The sequence below is a fragment of the Convolutriloba macropyga genome, chromosome 10, assembly GCF_964194025.1.
Source record: "Convolutriloba macropyga chromosome 10, txConMacr16.3, whole genome shotgun sequence".
In the NCBI taxonomy this organism is placed as follows: domain Eukaryota; kingdom Metazoa; phylum Xenacoelomorpha; order Acoela; family Convolutidae; genus Convolutriloba; species Convolutriloba macropyga.
The window spans coordinates 4326602-4345727 of record NC_134477.1 but is presented as its reverse complement, the minus strand read 5'-3'; the positions used below and the strand labels follow the sequence as shown (position 1 = coordinate 4345727).

The 19126-nt window shown below is 34.5% G+C and overlaps 1 protein-coding gene across 2 annotated transcripts in view; it reads right to left on the bottom strand.

Annotated features, from left to right (window-relative positions):
* The window catches only part of LOC142348396 (uncharacterized), a 31194-nt gene extending 12611 nt beyond the window's left edge, over nt 1-18583 (bottom strand). Inside the window, exons 1-3 of one of the 2 annotated variants that reach the window (XM_075399734.1) lie at nt 17755-18583; nt 14139-14483; nt 6813-7298 (exon numbers count right to left, since the gene is read on the bottom strand). In XM_075399734.1, coding sequence (XP_075255849.1) covers nt 6964-7298; nt 14139-14483; nt 17755-18532 — 1458 coding nt within the window. In that variant the 5' untranslated portion in view covers nt 18533-18583 and the 3' untranslated portion in view covers nt 6813-6963. Of the gene's footprint in view, nt 1-6812; nt 7299-14138; nt 14484-17754 lie in introns of those variants that run through there. The other variant, XM_075399732.1, reaches the window with a different exon arrangement.
* Nucleotides 18584-19126: the final 543 nt, after the last annotated feature.

Here is a 19126-nt window from a genome sequence, read left to right as displayed (position 1 = left end):
CAATGAATTGTACAAACAATAATTGTTTAGGGCAAAAAGAATGAATAAAAACAATTGGTGTCCTTTTTGGTTTCGAATGGATGTTAAGGTTTAAAAAATCCTAGGTGCTGGATTTTAACAAAGAGCTGCAATTGCTTTGCAGAAATGATCGAAACACTAATTTACTAATTACTTATTATTGCTAATTATTGTGAAGCCTTAATTTGAATTTAAACTTTGTCTAACTGATGAATTGTCTCTAAAAGCCTACCCTAATTTTTTTGTCATTTTAGGTTTTTTTGCCATTTTGGGTCATTTAGGCTCAGATCTTTCAGTTGTATTTAGCATCCCAAAATAGAGTAGGCAAACCTATTATGAGAGTGAGCAAGTCATATCTGGTCGACGAATTATACACCGAAATAATCAAGAACTCTCACTTCAATGAGAGTTGAAAATGCGCTCATTCTCATGACTCCGACAAACGCTAAATGCATGAGAAACAGGCGTACGTGCCATATTTTTACAATGATTTACTATGTAATGACACGTGCTCTGTAACTGGAGGGTGCATAACGTCCTGCGGGGGAGTCACGAACGGAAAAGATCGCAATTTTACAATAGTAACAAAAAATTCACCAGAAACTAGCATTTTTGATCAATTGTGTCACACAGAGTTCTACTAGAATAGTTGCAAAACTAGACAAGTTGCAGAGCAAAATTAGCCGTGATAGCCGAGAGGTAAGGTGTGTTATTTTCACACGCCAATGACTGAGTGTTCAATCCCCTGCCTCCGTGAGGCTGTCTGTTTGAGGATGAGCTTTTACTTAACCATAGCTTCAGGTTGACCACATCTTAGCAGCCCCGATTTCTCCATTAAATCTAAACAAAATCTTACCCCGATACTGAAAATACTCAAAAGCTACTAGCAAAATGGGCAGTAAAAGTCATTACGTAACTTACAAATATATTTATCTGCAAACCTGTATCAGTTGCATAATAATGCATTCATTTCATTACAATTGAGTTAAAACGTCAAAAATACTTTGAAAATGCCGCAGGGGAACACAAAACTTTCGCAATCTTGACGACAATTGCCGATTTTTCTCGGCGTGCCGATATTCCTTCAGTTAACTTTGGCTACATGTGTGATGATGGACTCTGATTGGACGACAGATACCCAAACTAATTTGCTTGCTTCACTGAACCCAGTGCTGGTGATCTACGAAAACTTGGTATGGCGGAACAAAAACTTGGTTATCGGATGTCATGGGTCCAAGCTAGTCAAAGAGGTAATTTTCGTGGACTTTACAGAAACCTTGTATAGTAATTCCTTTTGGCAGAATATGCCTGAGCTACCTTTTGCACACTATAGTTCCTCGGCAAAAGTTTAGAACTTCAAAGAGATTTGCGTCACAAATCGTTTTTCGCTAAAAGTAAACCAATTTCAACTATTTGACCTAGTTTGGTAAGAGTTTCTATTATTGCTCGTGCTCTACGGGTGCAGCCGGAAAGATGCATGAACAAAAAATCAACCTTTTCTTCTCTAACAGATTGATCTATCCTTTTCAGGAGCGTTATATCCAGTTTTAAATAAACTCCAACAAATTATCGATTAAGAGCACCAATAAGTCGAGACAGAGAACAATCTAAAAAGACCAGCAACTATTCCCGGTGGATAAAAAAAACATAGCTGGCAAATTGCCAGAAAATAGCCGCAATAGCTTCATAGATCTGTAGTCTCAAAAAGAAGCTTAAAAAGACGGACCAAAAAGAACCTTATTCTTTTCATTAAGGGCTGAGATGTTACATTTTGATCAAGAATCAGTATAACTTATTGCTGTTTCTATTAGCTGCTCTTAAATAACCTTCAATTAGAGTGACAAGCACTTATTTGATCTTATCTCTTTGAATTCAAGCAAAGAAAAGTCAATTTCAGTGAGGAAGTCTTTTTTTTAAGAGTGAGGTAAGTTACGTGTGACTAAAAATTTAATCGCGCGAATGAACAAAAAAACTAGCTCCACTAAAAGTGAAAAATGACGTCACGCACGCAATTCAGTTGAAATTGCATGAACGAATGAACAAAAAGCAGCTTTGAAGTGGTTGTGACGTCATATGGTTGTAACAAAAACTCATGACGACGAAATGAATAAAAAAACCAAGAGAAGGCCAATAATAGCCTCAGCTATCGCTTCGCGGCTAATAAACACGAGAAGTGTATATATCGTTTGTAAGAAAAAAAATCACGAGAAAATTTTTAACTCATATGGCTAGTGAAGATTCCATGACAAAAACATTTCATTTGCTGATAGAAATTAGATTCACATTGAGTTATTGTATGACTGACAAAATAACTGGTATGTCACCTAAGGACACCAAAATTTGCCAGCATGAAAAACTCGTCTTGTTTCAAAAACGCACTGCTTTTAAAAAAAGTTAAAAAATTATGAATCACGTTACGGTTAATTTTGTAATAACTTTAATAGACCTTTTCTTAAAAAACAATGTTATATTTTAACTAGAAAGGAATCATACGAGGAATTCAACTGACACAGAGGCAAAAAAGGAAGTTATGAGCATGTGCTATATTTTTACATTGTGACTGGCTATATAAACATAGCCGGCACATTGCCGGAATAGCTGCCAAGGAATAGACCTGCGTGCCATATAATAGAGATAGAAACAGATACAGATCTAAATTGAAAATCGACGCCTCTCAAAAAAACGAGGTAAAAAACATTCAGCGACAAATTAATAAAGCTAGTTAAAATTCATTCCGCAGAAGCCTCTTATTAGAGACCTTTACTGCACAAATGAGTTCCTTTGACCTTAAACAAATTCAAACTAAACTTAAAGTTTTAAAGTGCAAAAGTCATTTTATTGAGTGAGGTAAGTCACGTATGATCAAAATATAATCACGCAAATAACCTAAAAACTTTTGCAAAAGCAAGTGAGAAATGACGTCACGCGCGCAAATGCCGTTAGTGAGAGGAAGAAGTCATTCAGAAAATTTGACTTTTTCAGCTTTGCTGTGTGAACAAATGTAAAACGAAAAAAGCGTCAGACGACAAAACAAAAACATAGCCGGAAGATCTCCGGAAGCGACTCGAAGGGTCAAAACTTCACTAACAAAACCGTAATTGCAGCGTAAGCCACTACTTTTTGTATTAAACCATTAACTCACTTCCTCTCCAGGTCGGCTCTAAAAATTGGTGCAACTTAAACCAGTCACCAAGAGAAACAAAATGCAGCACAATTTTATATTATTTAAAACGTTTGGTAACGTTAAAAAATCCGAAATAAATAAGATGGTCGAAAAGTGATAGTCTGAAAAACCTGACAAGGATATCAATTGCCCTCAAATAAATCATGATTCTAATCTGAAAAAGATCGCGAAAGCAAACGGCCGATAATAATCTTAAAAACTAAGTTAAATCTTTTCAAAAAAGAAAGCCCAAACTTAAGAATCAGAAAACATCTATAATTACACTTCTAATCACTGCAATGAAGACAAAAAACAACAAACACTTGTTCCGTGTAGTACATATGCTAGACTAAATAATTTCATTCTAATTCAAAAATTAAATTGATCATAGAAAATACATAAGCAGCAGAATATTCACAGGCAAAAAATCGTTTAAATTAATACCAAGGCCGGAAAAAAGTTGCAGTAATTAGTCATAAGTGGTAGTTTTGGAAAAAGCTTGCTATCAAACTCTCAGTACTGCCTTATGTTGAATGAAATCATCTGCAAGCCAAAGAAGTTGCGAAAATCTAAAAACATCTGAAATCATTCCTTTTTAACAACTGAAAAAATCAATACACCGAAAATAAATGTAGGTGCCAGGACAAAGATAAAATGATACTAACTAGAATGTGAAGAATATGGGCACAATGTAAGGAACACCGTAACAAAAAGATTTTCTTGATTTTTGAATGTTAAAAATCAATTTAAAAAATTCAAGAAAAACGAATACATTTCATTGTTCAGCTTTCAAGACAGAAAAGATAACTAGTCATCCAATACAAAGATCTATCCTCCTGAAGATAACAAAAAGCAGAATTCATAAATACGAAACATTGAAACATTTTGCAAAAAAATGGTCAGAAAACTTTTAAGACTGCATTTATGAAGAAGTTTTTACTGCTTTTCAAAAACTTAACGCTGAAAAAATGATTGAATTTTTATTGAAACGAAATTAAGTCCCTCATGTTGCACAAAAAAACTTTCCAGCAATTACAACCAAAATACAAACAAAAAAACTGACGAAAATCGGAAAAAAAACTCATATGTACAATTTTATAAAACACAATTACATCGAGGTAGAAAGAGGCCTTGAGGACGTGAATTATCAAAGAGAAGTTGTCATATTAACAGATTTTTGACAAAAAGACGGTTAAAAGATCCAAAAATGAAGAAATTAATAGAAAAAAGCCAAGAATTAACTAAAAAATCATGAAATATGTGCCAATTTTCAACTTAACGCATTTTCAGGCTCTCCAAAACACTGTCGCATCAATTTCCGAGGTTGACATTTCAATATAGTGTCAAATAAAATTTATTTCTACGAGAAACCAAATTAAAAGCAAAAAAATAGGGCCACTTAGACGAAAAAACGGCTAAAAACGGTTATCTATGTGTCATTCAGTCAAAAACTACTTTTCGAAGTCAAAAAGTCATTCACTAGGCGCAGCGCATGATCAAAAAACTTTTCTCGCTTAGCAAAAATTTGTTCAGCAAGACAGCTTTTCTCACTTTCGCTTTTAGGTCAAAATGCCGCGTGAACAAATCTACTTCCTGTAAAAAAAAACATAGCCGGAAGAATTCCGGAAGTGACTCGAAGCGTCAAAACTTCGCTAACAAAACCGTAATTCCAGTGGAAGCCACTATATTTTGTATCAAACCATTAACTCACTGCCTCTCCAGGTCTGCTTTAAAAACTGTTGAAACTTGTCAACAAGAGAAACAAAATGCAGCAAAATTTATATTATTGAAAACGTTTGGTAACGTTAATAAATCCAAAATACTTAAGGTGGTCAAAAACCTGATAGTCTGATAAAGCTGGCAAGGTGACCAATAGCCCTCAAATAAATCATGATTCTAATCTAAAAAAGATCGCGAAAGCAAACGGTAGATAATAAACTTAGAAACTAAAAGTTAAATCTTTTCAAATAAGAAAGCTCAAATTTAAGAACCAGAAAACACCAATAATTACACTTCTAATCACTGCGATTAAGACAAAAAACAACACACACACACACATACTGTTCCTTTTTGTACATAAGCTAGACAACATGATTTTATACTAGATCAAAAATAAAATTGATCATAGAAAAGACATAAGCAGCAGAAGAATATTCAAAGGCAAAAATCGTTTAAATTAATAACAAGGCCGGAAGAAAGCTGCAGCAAATAGTCATAAGTGGAAATTTTGAAAGGAGCTTGCTATCAAACTCTCAGTACTGCCTTTTGTTGAATGAAATCAATTGCACTCCAAAGAAATGACGAAAATCTAAGAAAAAGCTGAAATCGTTCATTTTTTACAACTGAAAAAATCAATATACCGAAAAAAATTTAGGTGCCCGGACAACGCTAGAATGATACTAACTAGAATGTGAAGAATATGGGCACAATGTAAGGAACACCGTAACAAAAAGATTTTCTTGATTTTTGAAAGTTGAAAATCAATTTAAAAAATTCAAGAAAAACGAAAACATTTCATTGTTCAGCATTCAAGACAGAGAAAAGATAACTAGTCATCCAATACAAAGATCTATCCTCCTGAAGATAACAAAAAAAAAAGAATTCATAAATACGAAACATTGAAACATTTTGCAAAAAAATGGTCAGAAAACTTTTAAGACTGCATTTATGAAGAAGTTTTTACTGTTTTTCAAAAATTTAACGCTGAAAAAATGATTGAATTTTTATTGAAACAAAATTAAGTCCCTCATGTTGCACAAAAAAACTATTTCCAGCAATTACAACCAAAATACAAACAAAAAAACTGACGAAAATCGGAAAAAAACTATCAAAATCGGATTAGCATATGTACAATTTTATAAAACAAAATTACATCGAGGTAGAAAGAGGCCTTGAGTACGTGAATTATCAAAGAGAAGTTGCCATATTAACAGATTTTTGACAAAAAGACGGTTAAAAGATCCAAAAATGAAGAAATTAATAGAAAAAAAACCAAGAATTAACTAAAAAATTAAGAAATATGTGCCAATTTTCAAATTGAAACGGAATTTCAGGCTCTGCAAAACACTGTGGAATCAATTTCCGAGGTTGAAATTTCAATATAGTATCGAATAAAAATTATTTCTACGGGAAACCAAATTAAAAGCAAAAAAATTTGGACCACTTAGACAAAAAACGGCTAAAAACGGTTATCTATATGTGCCATTCAGTCAAAAACTACTTTTCGAAGTCAAAAAGTCATTCACTAGGCGCAGCCCATGATCAAAAAACTTCTCTCGCTTAGCGAAAATCTGTTCATCAAGGCAGCTTCTCTCACTTTCGCTTTTAGGTCAAAATGCCGCATGAACAAATCTACTTCCTGTAAAAAAAAGACCGAGAGAAAACCAATACTCCTCTTCGAGTCGTAAAAAGACCGAGAGAAAACCAATACTCCTCTTCGAGTCGTAAAAAGACCGAGAGAAAACCAATACTCCTCTTCGAGTTGTAAAAAGACCGAGAGAAAACCAATACTCCTCGTCGAGCCGTAAAAAAACCAAGAGCACCGCAATATAGCTTCGCTCAGCTTACAGCTTCGCAGCTATAACAACTGTTAGGGGTGCATAAAAAACACTGAGGAGCGAAACAGAGTAGATCCCGATTTAAATCAAATTAACTTCTATACATCTAATTATACATGACTATATGACCTCTAGAATATTTGATTACAACAGCAACATAGTAACCTGTGTCAGTAATTAATTTTCCAAAGATTTCAACAGCAGCATAGTAGCCTGTGTCAGTAACTAATTTTCCAAAGATATCCAATTCATACAACCAACTTTAATGTTCCATTCAAAGTGATCTTCAAGTTTATTTATTTCGTGAAACAAGGAAACATCAGCCGTCATTTTGTAGAGCACAGTTTTGCCCAAAATAAGGAGCTTCAGTCTTCGATCCTTGCAAAGATTCTTTAATTTTTGTATTAGTTCCTGGTAGTTTTCGTCATTTAGATTTTCTTCTCCTCTGAATAGCTGAACAATTGCAATCTTAGTTGGACTCGTCAGACGGGCTGACAAATTTGAGTTAAATAAACTGCTAGCATCAATGCTGAAAAAGTAGTTGTCTCCTTTTTCTATACCTGGTGTACAAATAAAATAGCTATACCTTTTCTTTCATCCATCGTGCTTTACCTGCTGCATAGTATTCATGTTCCGTTCCAAAATTTCATTACCATTATTTCCAAATTAGCGTACAACGGATTTATTCCGAGTTTTGAAATACGAACATAGCCGGCAGATTGCCGGAAAATAGCCGCCGTTGACGCGCTAGACGCACATCGGGATTGAAACAGAAAAAGAAAAAAGAAGAGATTGATGTTTCAAAAATTGTTCTAATTCAGTGGGCAGTTTCAGATAGATTCTAAACATATACTTACTTCAACTTCTAAACTGAAGGGTATTATGCTTAATACTAATATCAGCTAGCGATCGCTCTACTTAACTTTGATAAACTAATGCACTATGACTTAATGACCGTGCTTTATCGGTTTATCCCATTTCTTTTGATTTTGCTCTTTTGACATGGACAGTATCCACTATATTGCGTAATTCGATGCGTGGAAGAATTTCAATCCATCCAGTCGAAACAGTGAGTGGGGTAAGTCAGAAGTCAAGCGCGAAAATCGTGACTTATGTAAAACGAAAACCGTGATCAAAAGGTAAAGCGAATTAAAAAAACATAGCAGCAATAGTCCTGACGTACAATTCAAAGAATTTTCATTGACTAAACAAAGAACTAGACCTACAACGGACTAAAAGTGAATTGGGAAACCATTTCTAAAAAAAATAAGATCAAAAAACAAAAAAAAAACAGAAAATCAATGTCCCAATGTCAAAATGCCGCAAGTGAACAAAAACCACTAGCGAGAACTGGACATTTGGTTCGGACAAAAACTAGATCTAGAAAGAACTATGAATGGATTTTAAAACCAATTGAAAATAAATTGATGCAAAAAATCGAAAAACAGTAAAAACCAAAGTGAAATTGCCGCATGTGAACCAAAAAAAACCACTAGCGAATTTTTGTTCAAACACCGTTTTCTCACTGTACTTTAAAAATAGAAAAAATATTTTCACCTCACTAAACCACTCGCTTTTGCATTCCACTTCCTGTTTCGGCATTCCACTTCCTGTTTCGGCCAAAATCACTATTCCATTTCACTTGAAAAATCATGAAAATGTGTGAACAGATCTTAAAAATAACCAGCGCCCCAATACAATTCAAATTCTTTGAATTGTAAAAAAGGAGACCGCATAAATAAAAGCCGCATGAGAGGCTGACAGCGGCTACTAATTAGGTGAACGATTGAAACATTGCCATTCTAATTGCCTTACCCTATATTTATGGGAAAATTTTTTTATTTTTATTAAATATGTTATTAAAAATCATTATTTTTGCCGCGATCGGGGTAATATTGTCCCAGAAAAACATTCCAGATGAATTACTAGGCAAAATTCCTACAGAAAGGGACAATTTCAAAGAGCCTAGAAGAATTATCGTGGGAATCAGTAAGAAAAAAGAACTATGGCAAATATATGCAGAAAATTAATCAGCAGGTAGAAATCCGACAAGAAATGATTGACATTTAGAAAATTGGCATAATTTTTTTTTCCAGATGATGCATTGTGTTGTAAGGATCTGGCAGCTTCCTAAAGATAACAATCAATTTCGACGAGGCAAATTGCATCAATACCAAGTTTGATTAACGTTTCGGTTTCAACCCTACTTTCAATGTTTCTTCATTGAAAGAAAACTAGGACGCTCGGTAATGTGCATTCCCGCATAATGTTCCGACCCTGCTCATCCACGTTTTTCGACTTAAGTGTCCACCAAATGAGGAAGGGATAGAAAATTTTCAAAAATGACAAACGTTTGAAAATATTTGGTTTATCCATTTAAAAAACCACTTAAGCTGTAACCACAAAGAAATAAAAAACTCACTAGAGGACGCATGAAAACTGCCATTAAGAAGCCTAAGAGACAAGAGAAACAACAAAATCAAATAAAAACAACAAGAATTACTTATGACCAAAACTCAATATCTATAAAAATCAAAAATAGCATCAGATATTAATTAAACTAAACCAAATGACTTGCATTTCACCAGAAAAGATATGGGAACTAACCTTATTGAGAATAATTATAATTAAACAGAAAACAAAAAGTCGGCAGAGTTAGAAAACCCATTTACACCTTTCGAGAACAACGCGTTTACACTTTTTGAGAACAATTAAATTAATGTAAAGTCATGAAAGCAAGTAGCTATCAACTGAATTATTCAATGGCTTCAGTCATACATTCAAAAAAGGAGATATATCATTATCAAGAATCTAAAACGACTATAAAAACAACAAATACCCAAAAATCAAAGAGTCATTTCAATTTTGAGAGCAAACGGTGTCGAAGCATATCAGCATCTATTTACTAAAAATGTCGAATATAATCAAATGCGCCTTATTTCAACGCAACCATTAATGTTATTTGGAACTTGTCACTCATGTGCCACTAAAATGATAATCGCACAAGACATAAAAATAAGACCTCAAACAATGGAAAATGTCAAAAAGTAAATGAAAAATTTATGAATTTATGAAAACTCGTAGTATCAACGCCAAAGAACCAATATTTAAATTATGACACATTAACTAAGTCTACGAGATATTAAACTTTATAAAATGCGACTATGAGACTACTTTTGAAACTATTTCAAAAACACAGCCAAATTCAATCCGAATCCTTTTTCAATGCACAACTCAACGATGAGACCAAAACTGGCATTCCTATATTAAAACCTAATTACTCTTAAACTTTGCCTAATGGTCATTTTGTAAAACAAAAACCTTAACACATGGAAACTAAACTCTTCGTTTTTTAAATAAATATCGGTATAAATTAACAAAAGAGCGTAAAAAGTTATTTCCAGGAAACTTTCATGTGAACCGTAGGTATAATTAGCCCATATCTGAAGATTGTTTCAACAGTTTTTATGTCTGCACCAACAGTCAAGCTGGGCAAAGAGGGCGAAACAGGCCAATTTGATGCCATTCTTTAGCAAAAAAGGAAAAACTGTTAATTTTCAAAAATTTGTCAAAAATTTTGCCAAAACAGTTGGTTCAAACAATTCACCAACTCTCTTCTCTTTAAACGTAAAATCAATTAGACTATCGTTAACAATTTAGTCATATTTTAGCAAAAATTGATCAAAATTTAGGCAAAATTGCGAAAAAAGTGAACAAAACAACGGAAGTTAAGCTAAAGTTCACAAATTTTTAAACCTCCGTAAAACTTTGGAAAAAGCAAAATTCGGAAAGAAATCTTTTTTATTTGAAAATGTACGCTTGACAATCTACGCTAGTCCCCCCACTAATATGGGTCGGAACAATAAAGCTCACAAATAGGTTTTGAGGTGAGTTGTTTGACAGGAAAATTCGAAAAGAAAAAATACATGGAGAGTAAAAAAAATAAAGGGTTGCTTCCAATCAACCAATAAAAACAAAACAAAATTTAGGTCTACTTTAGAAAAAAATATGAAAAAATCTACGGCAAATCAGAAAAGACATCAGGTTGGCTATAACATCATAGCACATTTTTGTTTCTCAGTCCCAAATTTTATCCGCACTGTTCAGCCGAAACCTAATGAGAAATAAACCCAAAAGGAGACGACTTCCTCAATATTTCCAAGTAGGGCAATTCTGTGACAACATTCTCAACACAGTTCATAATCTTCGTAATAGTTTGCATAACATCCAGAATCGCTTTGCAATCAGAATCAAATTTAACCGCTATAATCTCAGTCCCATCATCGAGATAATTAAGTCGACTTGTATAAGTGGGATAATCTTGCAAATTATAATATTTGACAAAATTGCACTTTCTAAAATAGTAGCAGAGATGAGAATAAGTCTTAACTCTCACACATTCAGAAGGAAGACTAATAAAAGGCTGTGCAGTAGTAAAATTGCAGTTCGATCGCCTCAGAATGCCTATGCGGTAATTTTGAACATTGTTCGAAGATCCGATTATTTGTCTAATGATGCAGAACTTTTACAACACTGTTGGCAACATAAAACATAGCCGCCAGATTGCCGGAATAGCTTCGAAAGAGACTTGCATGTCGTAAAATGCAGACAGAAACAAACAGAAATAAGTTGGAAAAGTCATCGGCCCCTCTTAAAAAACTATGAAACAACTTTCAGCGATGAATTCATACGGTTTGTTCATTATGACCTTAAACAAACTCAAAATAAACAAGATTTTGAAGCGCAAAAATCATTTTGTCGAGTAAGGTCAGTCATTCAAGATCCAAATACAGTCCCGACAGGCCAGGAAATGTAATTCACGGGGGGGGGGGGGGTGTATTCTCGAAAACTCCTAATTTGGAGCAAAAATTTCCGACAATGGAGTGGTTCCATCCCGCGATCTCAGAATAACAGTCAGTCACCGTTACCACTCAGCGTTTCCGCCTCTGGAGACTGCACTTTAGATCACACAAAAAGCAAGAAATCAAACGTACCAAAGTCCCTAAAAAGTCAAGCGAAAGAAGAGAAACATAGCAGGTACATTACTGGAAAAGACTCAAACAGCCGTGTAACATAATTTCTACACTTACTTTATCTAAATAAGAAATATTGAAGACAAAAGGAACAAAAAATTATAGCCCAAAAAAAGTCAGACAGTTTTTAAAAAAAAATGTGTTGATAAATTGATTTCAGTCGCTACCCTATAGCTTTCAGTGAGTCCAGATATACATTTTGACAATTACTGACTCAATTTCAAAAATGTGAATAGGTAAAAAACCATACTTGAAATCCGGAATCACAAAATTTTCAGCGAAACAACTAGTAACCTTATTGCGAAAAATCGATCTCATCAGAAGCGAAATTGACTAATAACCATTCAAGAAAAAGCTTTCAAATTAACTTAGGCATTTAGATCAACACAAAATGTTGAACGAAAAGAAATCCAACTTGACAAAGAAATCTGCATTTCGGTTCAACCCAATTGCAATTCGAATTCAACATGTCAATCGCCAAGCAACGCCTGAAACGAACAACACAAAGATGACGCAAGACCAAAACAAGTTTGAAAAAGAAGGACAGCAAAGAAATCCAAACAAAAAAACCAATTTTAAAAAGAACATTTCTGCTTTTTTTCCTCACTTGTTACTACAGACCTCAAACTTAAAATCTTGACCAACAAGAACGGCATTTGCGGCTTGTCGTGAAAAGTACAGTCAACATTACAACATTTCTATAAGAGTATGTTGGAGCTCAACATATGGAAAGATGGCCAGAAAATAAACAAAAGCTTCCACCAAAGTTAAACGAAATTTCGACAAAATTTGAACCCACAAAAATAAAACAAATTTCCAAAAAAAGCTTCCACAAGACTTCAAAAAACTCAACAAAAATTCCAGAAATTTTCATTGAAACTTCAATAAAACGAATTCAGCAATTCAAATTCAACATGTCAATCTTCAAGCAACGCCTGAACATAACAACACAAAGATGACGCAAGATCGAAGGAAGGTTGAAAATGCAGAACATCAAAGCAAAATCGAAAAAAAAACAATTTTCAAAGAAAATTTTGTGCACTTTTTCTCCAGCTGTTACAACAGATCTCAAACTTTAAAAATCTTGACCAGCAAGACTGGCTTTTCCAGTTTTGTCGTGAAAACTACCACCAACATTACATATAATAGGTAGCGGGAATAGGTAGCGTCTTCGCTTCCAGCTGATGTTATCAAAATTCTAAATATTTCGATTAAATCAGCGTTCCTCAAAAACTCTAAAATTTTCCATTAACAGAAAAGTAATCATGCGCCTTGAATCAAATTCAATGTAGAAACTATACAGTAGAGAATCTAGGTAACAGTTATAAGGTAAATTAGAAATCAAAATTATGTCTGAGCGAAATAATTCATCATGAAGTACAAGACCACATTTTTTATATGACATATGTAAAAATTTCAGAAAAAAGTACGATTTTTGTAGAATTTTTAACTAAACCTCTAAAGACACCCAGCGCAAGCAGCCATGTTTTATGCTCCAACTGTAATAGTCTTCAAGCCCATTGATTTCTCTAAGGAGATTTACATCAGCTGTCCTTTTATACAACACAGTTTTGCACATAATAAGAAGTTTCACTTTTTTCTCCCTGCAAATTTCCTTCAATCGCATTAAAAGATCGTAGTCTGTGCCGTCATTTGTTAACTCTTCTTCCCCTTTGAACATTTTAGATAACTCTACTTCTGTTTGACGCTTCAGAAAAGCAGAGACTCGTGTGTTAAGTACACTGCTAGCGTCAACACTGAAAGTGGAAGCTGTTTAATTCTCTGCTCCTGTAATAACCCAGCTTGTGGTATATAAAGCTAACAAAGTTTCTACTTCTGCAGAGCTTTGGTGCAAAGGTAGCATGCCTGTCCGCGGTTCAGGAGATGGTAGGTTCGCGTCCTCTAAGCTCTAATTCTTTAGCAGTATATGGATGTAGCTATTACCACATTTGGGTTGTTACACTTCATTGCGAGGAATATTCAGAATTTTAGAAGCGAGCGGATGGCTAATTTCTCCAAGGTGGTTTTAAACTTTTTGAACATATTTTGGCCTCCGCCAGTGCCGTTTATAAGCCCACAGTTACAACTAATGCGTTGCAATAAAGCAAGGCGCTGAGCAAAAAGTGGCATGTGTGCCAGGTTGGGGTAAAAATAAATGCCAAGATCTAGGGGCGGGGGCAGACAGGATGGCTTAAAGTATCAAAACAGCAAAACTCCGAAAAAAAGGATCTGTATCCCTCTAAGTAGATTTTAAGAAATATGTCAAAAATGAAAAAAAAAACAGCTTCCTTAAAGTATCCAAGTTTGGCATATTGTTCAGAATAATTTCAATAGAATTCATTATATCGGTAAGGGTTTGAAACTCACAGCAAAATTTGACAGCAAGTATAGTGCTCCTGATTTCAAGCGTCGACAAAAACTGTTGTACGAACACTTTCTTAGTGACTGCTGGATAATAATCCTTCAGGAAAAAATATCGGACCAATTTGCACTTTCGAAAGTAAGATAGAAGATACGAGTAAGTCTTAACGGTTGAGCATGGGTCTGGGATGCAGAGATAATCCGAATCTGAAAACGTCATTCTGTACGCATTGAAGAAGCCGAGATAAACAAGATGCGGGAAGCTTTGACAAATTATCCTGGAAAAATATTCAGTATCAGCCCACTTCGCATGGTTTAGAATTAATTCTGTAATTTGCGTAATAGGGACAGCTAGTTAATGATGACCTGTTTCCGAGTAGTTTTGATTCAACTGCAACTTTACTTTTATACAAATAACCAAAAAACTGAATTAAGCAAAATCTCTCAATTTTTAAGCCGACACGCCTACCGACAAATAAGAAATGTTTTTCCAGAGTCATCTCATTTTTGATTTGAACACTTCCATAATGTGGAAAGATAATGTTATCCATTTTAACCATATCTGGCAAAATTGGAAGCATTAACGAGACGGATAAATCTGGATAAATTCCATAATTAAAGACAGGCGAGCATAAATAAATAACTCACTCGATCTTATTCTTAAGTTTGCTAAATTATTTCATGTCTCATTGGGGTACATTAGGAAGGTCTAACATTCTTTATCATACATGGTGTCATTATTTTAAAATTTTAAAAATTTTAAAAAATTAGCATTAAGTCTTAAACTTTCAGTACAAAAAAAATCAGTATCATATTATTTAGTCTTCGAGAGCGCCATTAATTGGCTGTTCATCTAAATTTAAAACGGGTTCTAACTATCTGAAATTTGTTCAGTACAAATCACATGAAATCCTTAAATCTTGTTAGATTACTGCCGTCTTACCTTTCAATCAATCACATGGTATTAGATTCTGTGCAGAGCATGAAGGTGTTTCCATTATTCATTTCCATTGTTCACTTCCAAGTTCTAAAGTGTGGTACAACAGATTAAAAATATTGTAAAAATTGCTTAAACGGTTCAAAGTCTCCTCAGGTCTAATCACCACATCGGCTTTTTTGATATCTGAAATTTCACAGCTGTTGCCATTTGTCTTCTTTAGGTTTTCAATGAACAACTCTAAAAACAGTAGCTGGACTTTTACAATGCGATCTTGTAAAATTACTGTGCGAGGAAATTAATTTTCAAAGAAATTCAACACAGAGTTACGAGTTTCACATTATGTTGGTCTGTTCCGTACAATTTCATCATAAGCATGCAGTTATATATCCCTTATTATGGAGTGGGTCAATGAAAGTAATCGAACATGCTCTCTAGCCTAGTATTTAGACCCAATAATTGAATAAAATCTGGTATTTTTAATCTTGAAAACGATGCAAAGAACACAGTAAACAAAAACGTCAGGTCATTAGGTCCTTCAACCGTTTTGTTTCCACATGCATCTTATCATTGTTCTCCTTCATAGCCTCTCAAACTATTTTAGTTGAAAACAAAAATTCATTTAGCGACCTTCAACATTTTGTTTGATTACCCTCATCTGTAAATCTTGCGCAAGAAATTTAAAAAAAATTGGCTAAATGATATTGGGAGGCAGATTTCTGTTTCTGTCTTATAGTTTTTGTGAAATGTTAAATTTTTTCAATTGTTATGTTGCTGTATTGTTTTGTGTGTTACTCCTTTTTTGCATCGAGACACGTTTATCCGTTTCATGGAGGTCACTAATCAGTCCTGCGCTGTTATAAGAATATGAATCAAGGTGGCAAATGTTTTTAAACTCGCCTGGTAATTCATTGACTAACTACATCTACTCCATATTTCAACTGCATCCAATCATGAAGTTACTTATTAAGAAACTATTTCTCATTTTTTGTAGACAAATTGTTGTTAATTTCATTTTTCTTACCTTGCATTGTAGAATTATGTAATACAACCCATATTCTGAATCATCGTGCCTCAGGTTCTCAGTCATTCCAAACACCAGGTTAAAAAACAAACAACAATGGATTGCGATTAATTCTAACCTTCAAAAAGGCAGAAAAACGGTGAATATTGAGCAATTCTGTCCTCATTTTGGACTGATTCATGAGTCTTGTAAATTGATTCACTGAAAAAATTACAAAGTTAAAACTTTATAGAAATCATTAGGTTCAAATCAATTAGCAGACTGAGAAACTTGGATCAAAATAAACAGCAAAACAGGCCAAACGCCTATAACGTTGATCATCCGTTAAAAAACTTGACTGTCGCAATGATGTCGGCAAAATCGTTCCTGAATCTTTCCTAAAACTTCTCTGTTCTAGTGTTAATGGTTATAATGAGTTTTTTTTCGGAATTTGAGTTCAAGTGCATATCAAAGTTAAATCAAATTTTAAAATCAAAAATAAATTGAACTTTGAAATATTGCACATCAAGTGTTTTTAGAGATTTTAATGTGCTGAATGTGTTGAATTTCGTCATGATTTTATTAGGTCAGTGAGTTCACCCAGGCTACATTTATCCTGCAAAGTCTTAGCCTAGAAGCATAAGTACCCGTAAACCTGTGGGATATTTTCAGTTGATTTCTAATGGTTTTCATTAATTTGAAGTAATTTCTAATCATAATTGAGTTGCGAGAATGCAGGTACGTCTACATTTTCGTAAACTGGAACACTGTCGCTCCTGTGTAGGATTCAAATGTGAAATTCCAAGTATACCCGCTTTACTTGTTTGTTGACTCAATGAATTGGATTTGCAAGAGAGACCTTGAATGTCTGCTTGAGTCTGGTACGAGTCCTCCTTAGGAGCAGTGATAACGGGCGAGGCCCTCGCAGGTAGAAGATTTTATGGTTTTTTTGGAAAACACGCTTAACCCAGGAAAAGATTGAGTTAAATTATTTTTTTTTGTTTAAGTTATTTTGTTTAGTTTCAGTTTTATCTGACGGTAATTTGACTTTGTTATCAAGATTTGTTTTTTTAAATGGACATAAAGTTTTGGATGTAATTAATGTATGTATGTTGTTAGAAATTGCTGTTCGTCATGACTCGCAGATCTTGCAGATATTGGGAGATCTCGTCAATTTAATGCGTCATTTTTACTTTACTGAGTTAATTGTTTTGGAGGCTATCGTTTTGTTCATACACCAATTCAAAAAAGACTTGAATTTTTGGGGTTTTCTATCTGTTCCTCATTTGGCAGACAATTAAGCCAAAATTTTGGATGAGCGGGACGATCGCACATCACCAAGCTTCCTTGTTTACCTTAACTGTTAGGGGGTCTATGCATGTGCAACTACGGTCAGTACTGGATTCGAACCAGCATCTCTTACTTGCAAGCCTAGTTTGCTACCCATTTACACGAACTGGTCTTAAGCTCTCGAACTTGGGCTTCTCTTATAACCCGTTCTCACGTTCTTTCTTGTTCCTCAAGGCTTCATTTCTCTACCCAAGTATACGTTGAACAAGTAGAGCTTCTTATCAAGCCATGTCAAGCTTATCTTATGCACACTTTACATCTCAACCTTCTAACAAAACTGAATCAAAACTGCGAAAATCAAAATTAAAAGCGAGATAGGAAACAGGTCCCACCTTCACGATCAGTCTCTTGGAGTTCCAGATTACCAGTTGATAACATACGCAAATGTGGAAGTAACTTCAACTTAGAAACAGGAAAACTGACAACCGTTGTTTCAAGACGAGTCAAATTTGGAAACTTCTTGCAACAAAATTCAGTCAAAGAAAAATCGAGTTGTCTTCCAATTAAACCCGAAATTGTTAACTGATCAATGATTGAAGAGTGATCCAAGGTACCTAAAAGTATCTCCTTGATGCAAACTGAAACGTCCGCATTTGGCTTCAAAGCCTCTCGCTTCAGCCACTGAAGTAAACTATTAACAATTGCACAAGAACTTGACGGCACTTCCAGCTCCAATTTCTCGACACTACTCGCAAAAAGACTTCCATTTTTATGCATCACTGATAAAATCTCAGAATCAGCGTCAAGTATGCCAAATTTGAATTTTAGAGCTGAAAACTTCCAGTTAGTTTCTCGTTTCATCAGATCCAAAAATCTCTGGAGATCAAAATTTAGTTCCGGCTCTGTCCAGTAATAATTCAATACACATGGCAATTTTAGTCTGGTACCGTTAACAAGCTGAAGCAACCGAGTACAAGTAGCTCTGAGATTCAATATGTCTTTAAGACATTTCAAGAAATTCAGGTCTTCATTTCCGGTCTCTTCGTTTGTCCTGGTATTGAGAAGCATCCGAATAATATTTTTGATGATATGTTCTGGAAGTGACAGCAATGTAGAGCTATTTGGGCTGATACAAGAAGCTGAGTTCATTTTGTACCTGAAGAAAAACATTAGGATGTTAAATTTTATCTAAAACTGTTCATACCATAATTGAGTGAAATTTAGTTCTTCGAAACCAAATTTTCTCTTTGAAGTGGAGCATGTCCTCTTTTACAGAGAAACCTCAGTAAAACCTAAGTATTCTATTGATTTTGACTAAAAGGAACAAGGTTTTCGTTTCCGTAGGCCCAAGTGACCAAAATGTAACTCAATGGCATCAACAACCCGGGAAATAGTTCGAACAATAGCTAGCAAAGATATTTTCATGACAAGCAAACTTGCAGCTTGGTAAACTTACCGCAAATCGCGACATTGTAATTTTTCTATGTGGTTTCTCCATTTTTACAGTAAACTTTGCAACTAGAAATTTGTGACATAAATTCGAATGATGCTGAAATTCGTTTGCTTTTGAAATTTAGGCATATTTCAGCCAAAAATATTGGCTTTTCTAAATCCGAATGAACTCGAAATAAGAGGTCAAAATGGTGTACATCAGCCATTAGTAACCGTGAAAACCAACTTGACTCCATTTTTATTCTGTCGGTAACTTAGGCCTCGATAACGAAAAGTATGGAATTGCGCTCGTTACTAAATCGTTGCACGACG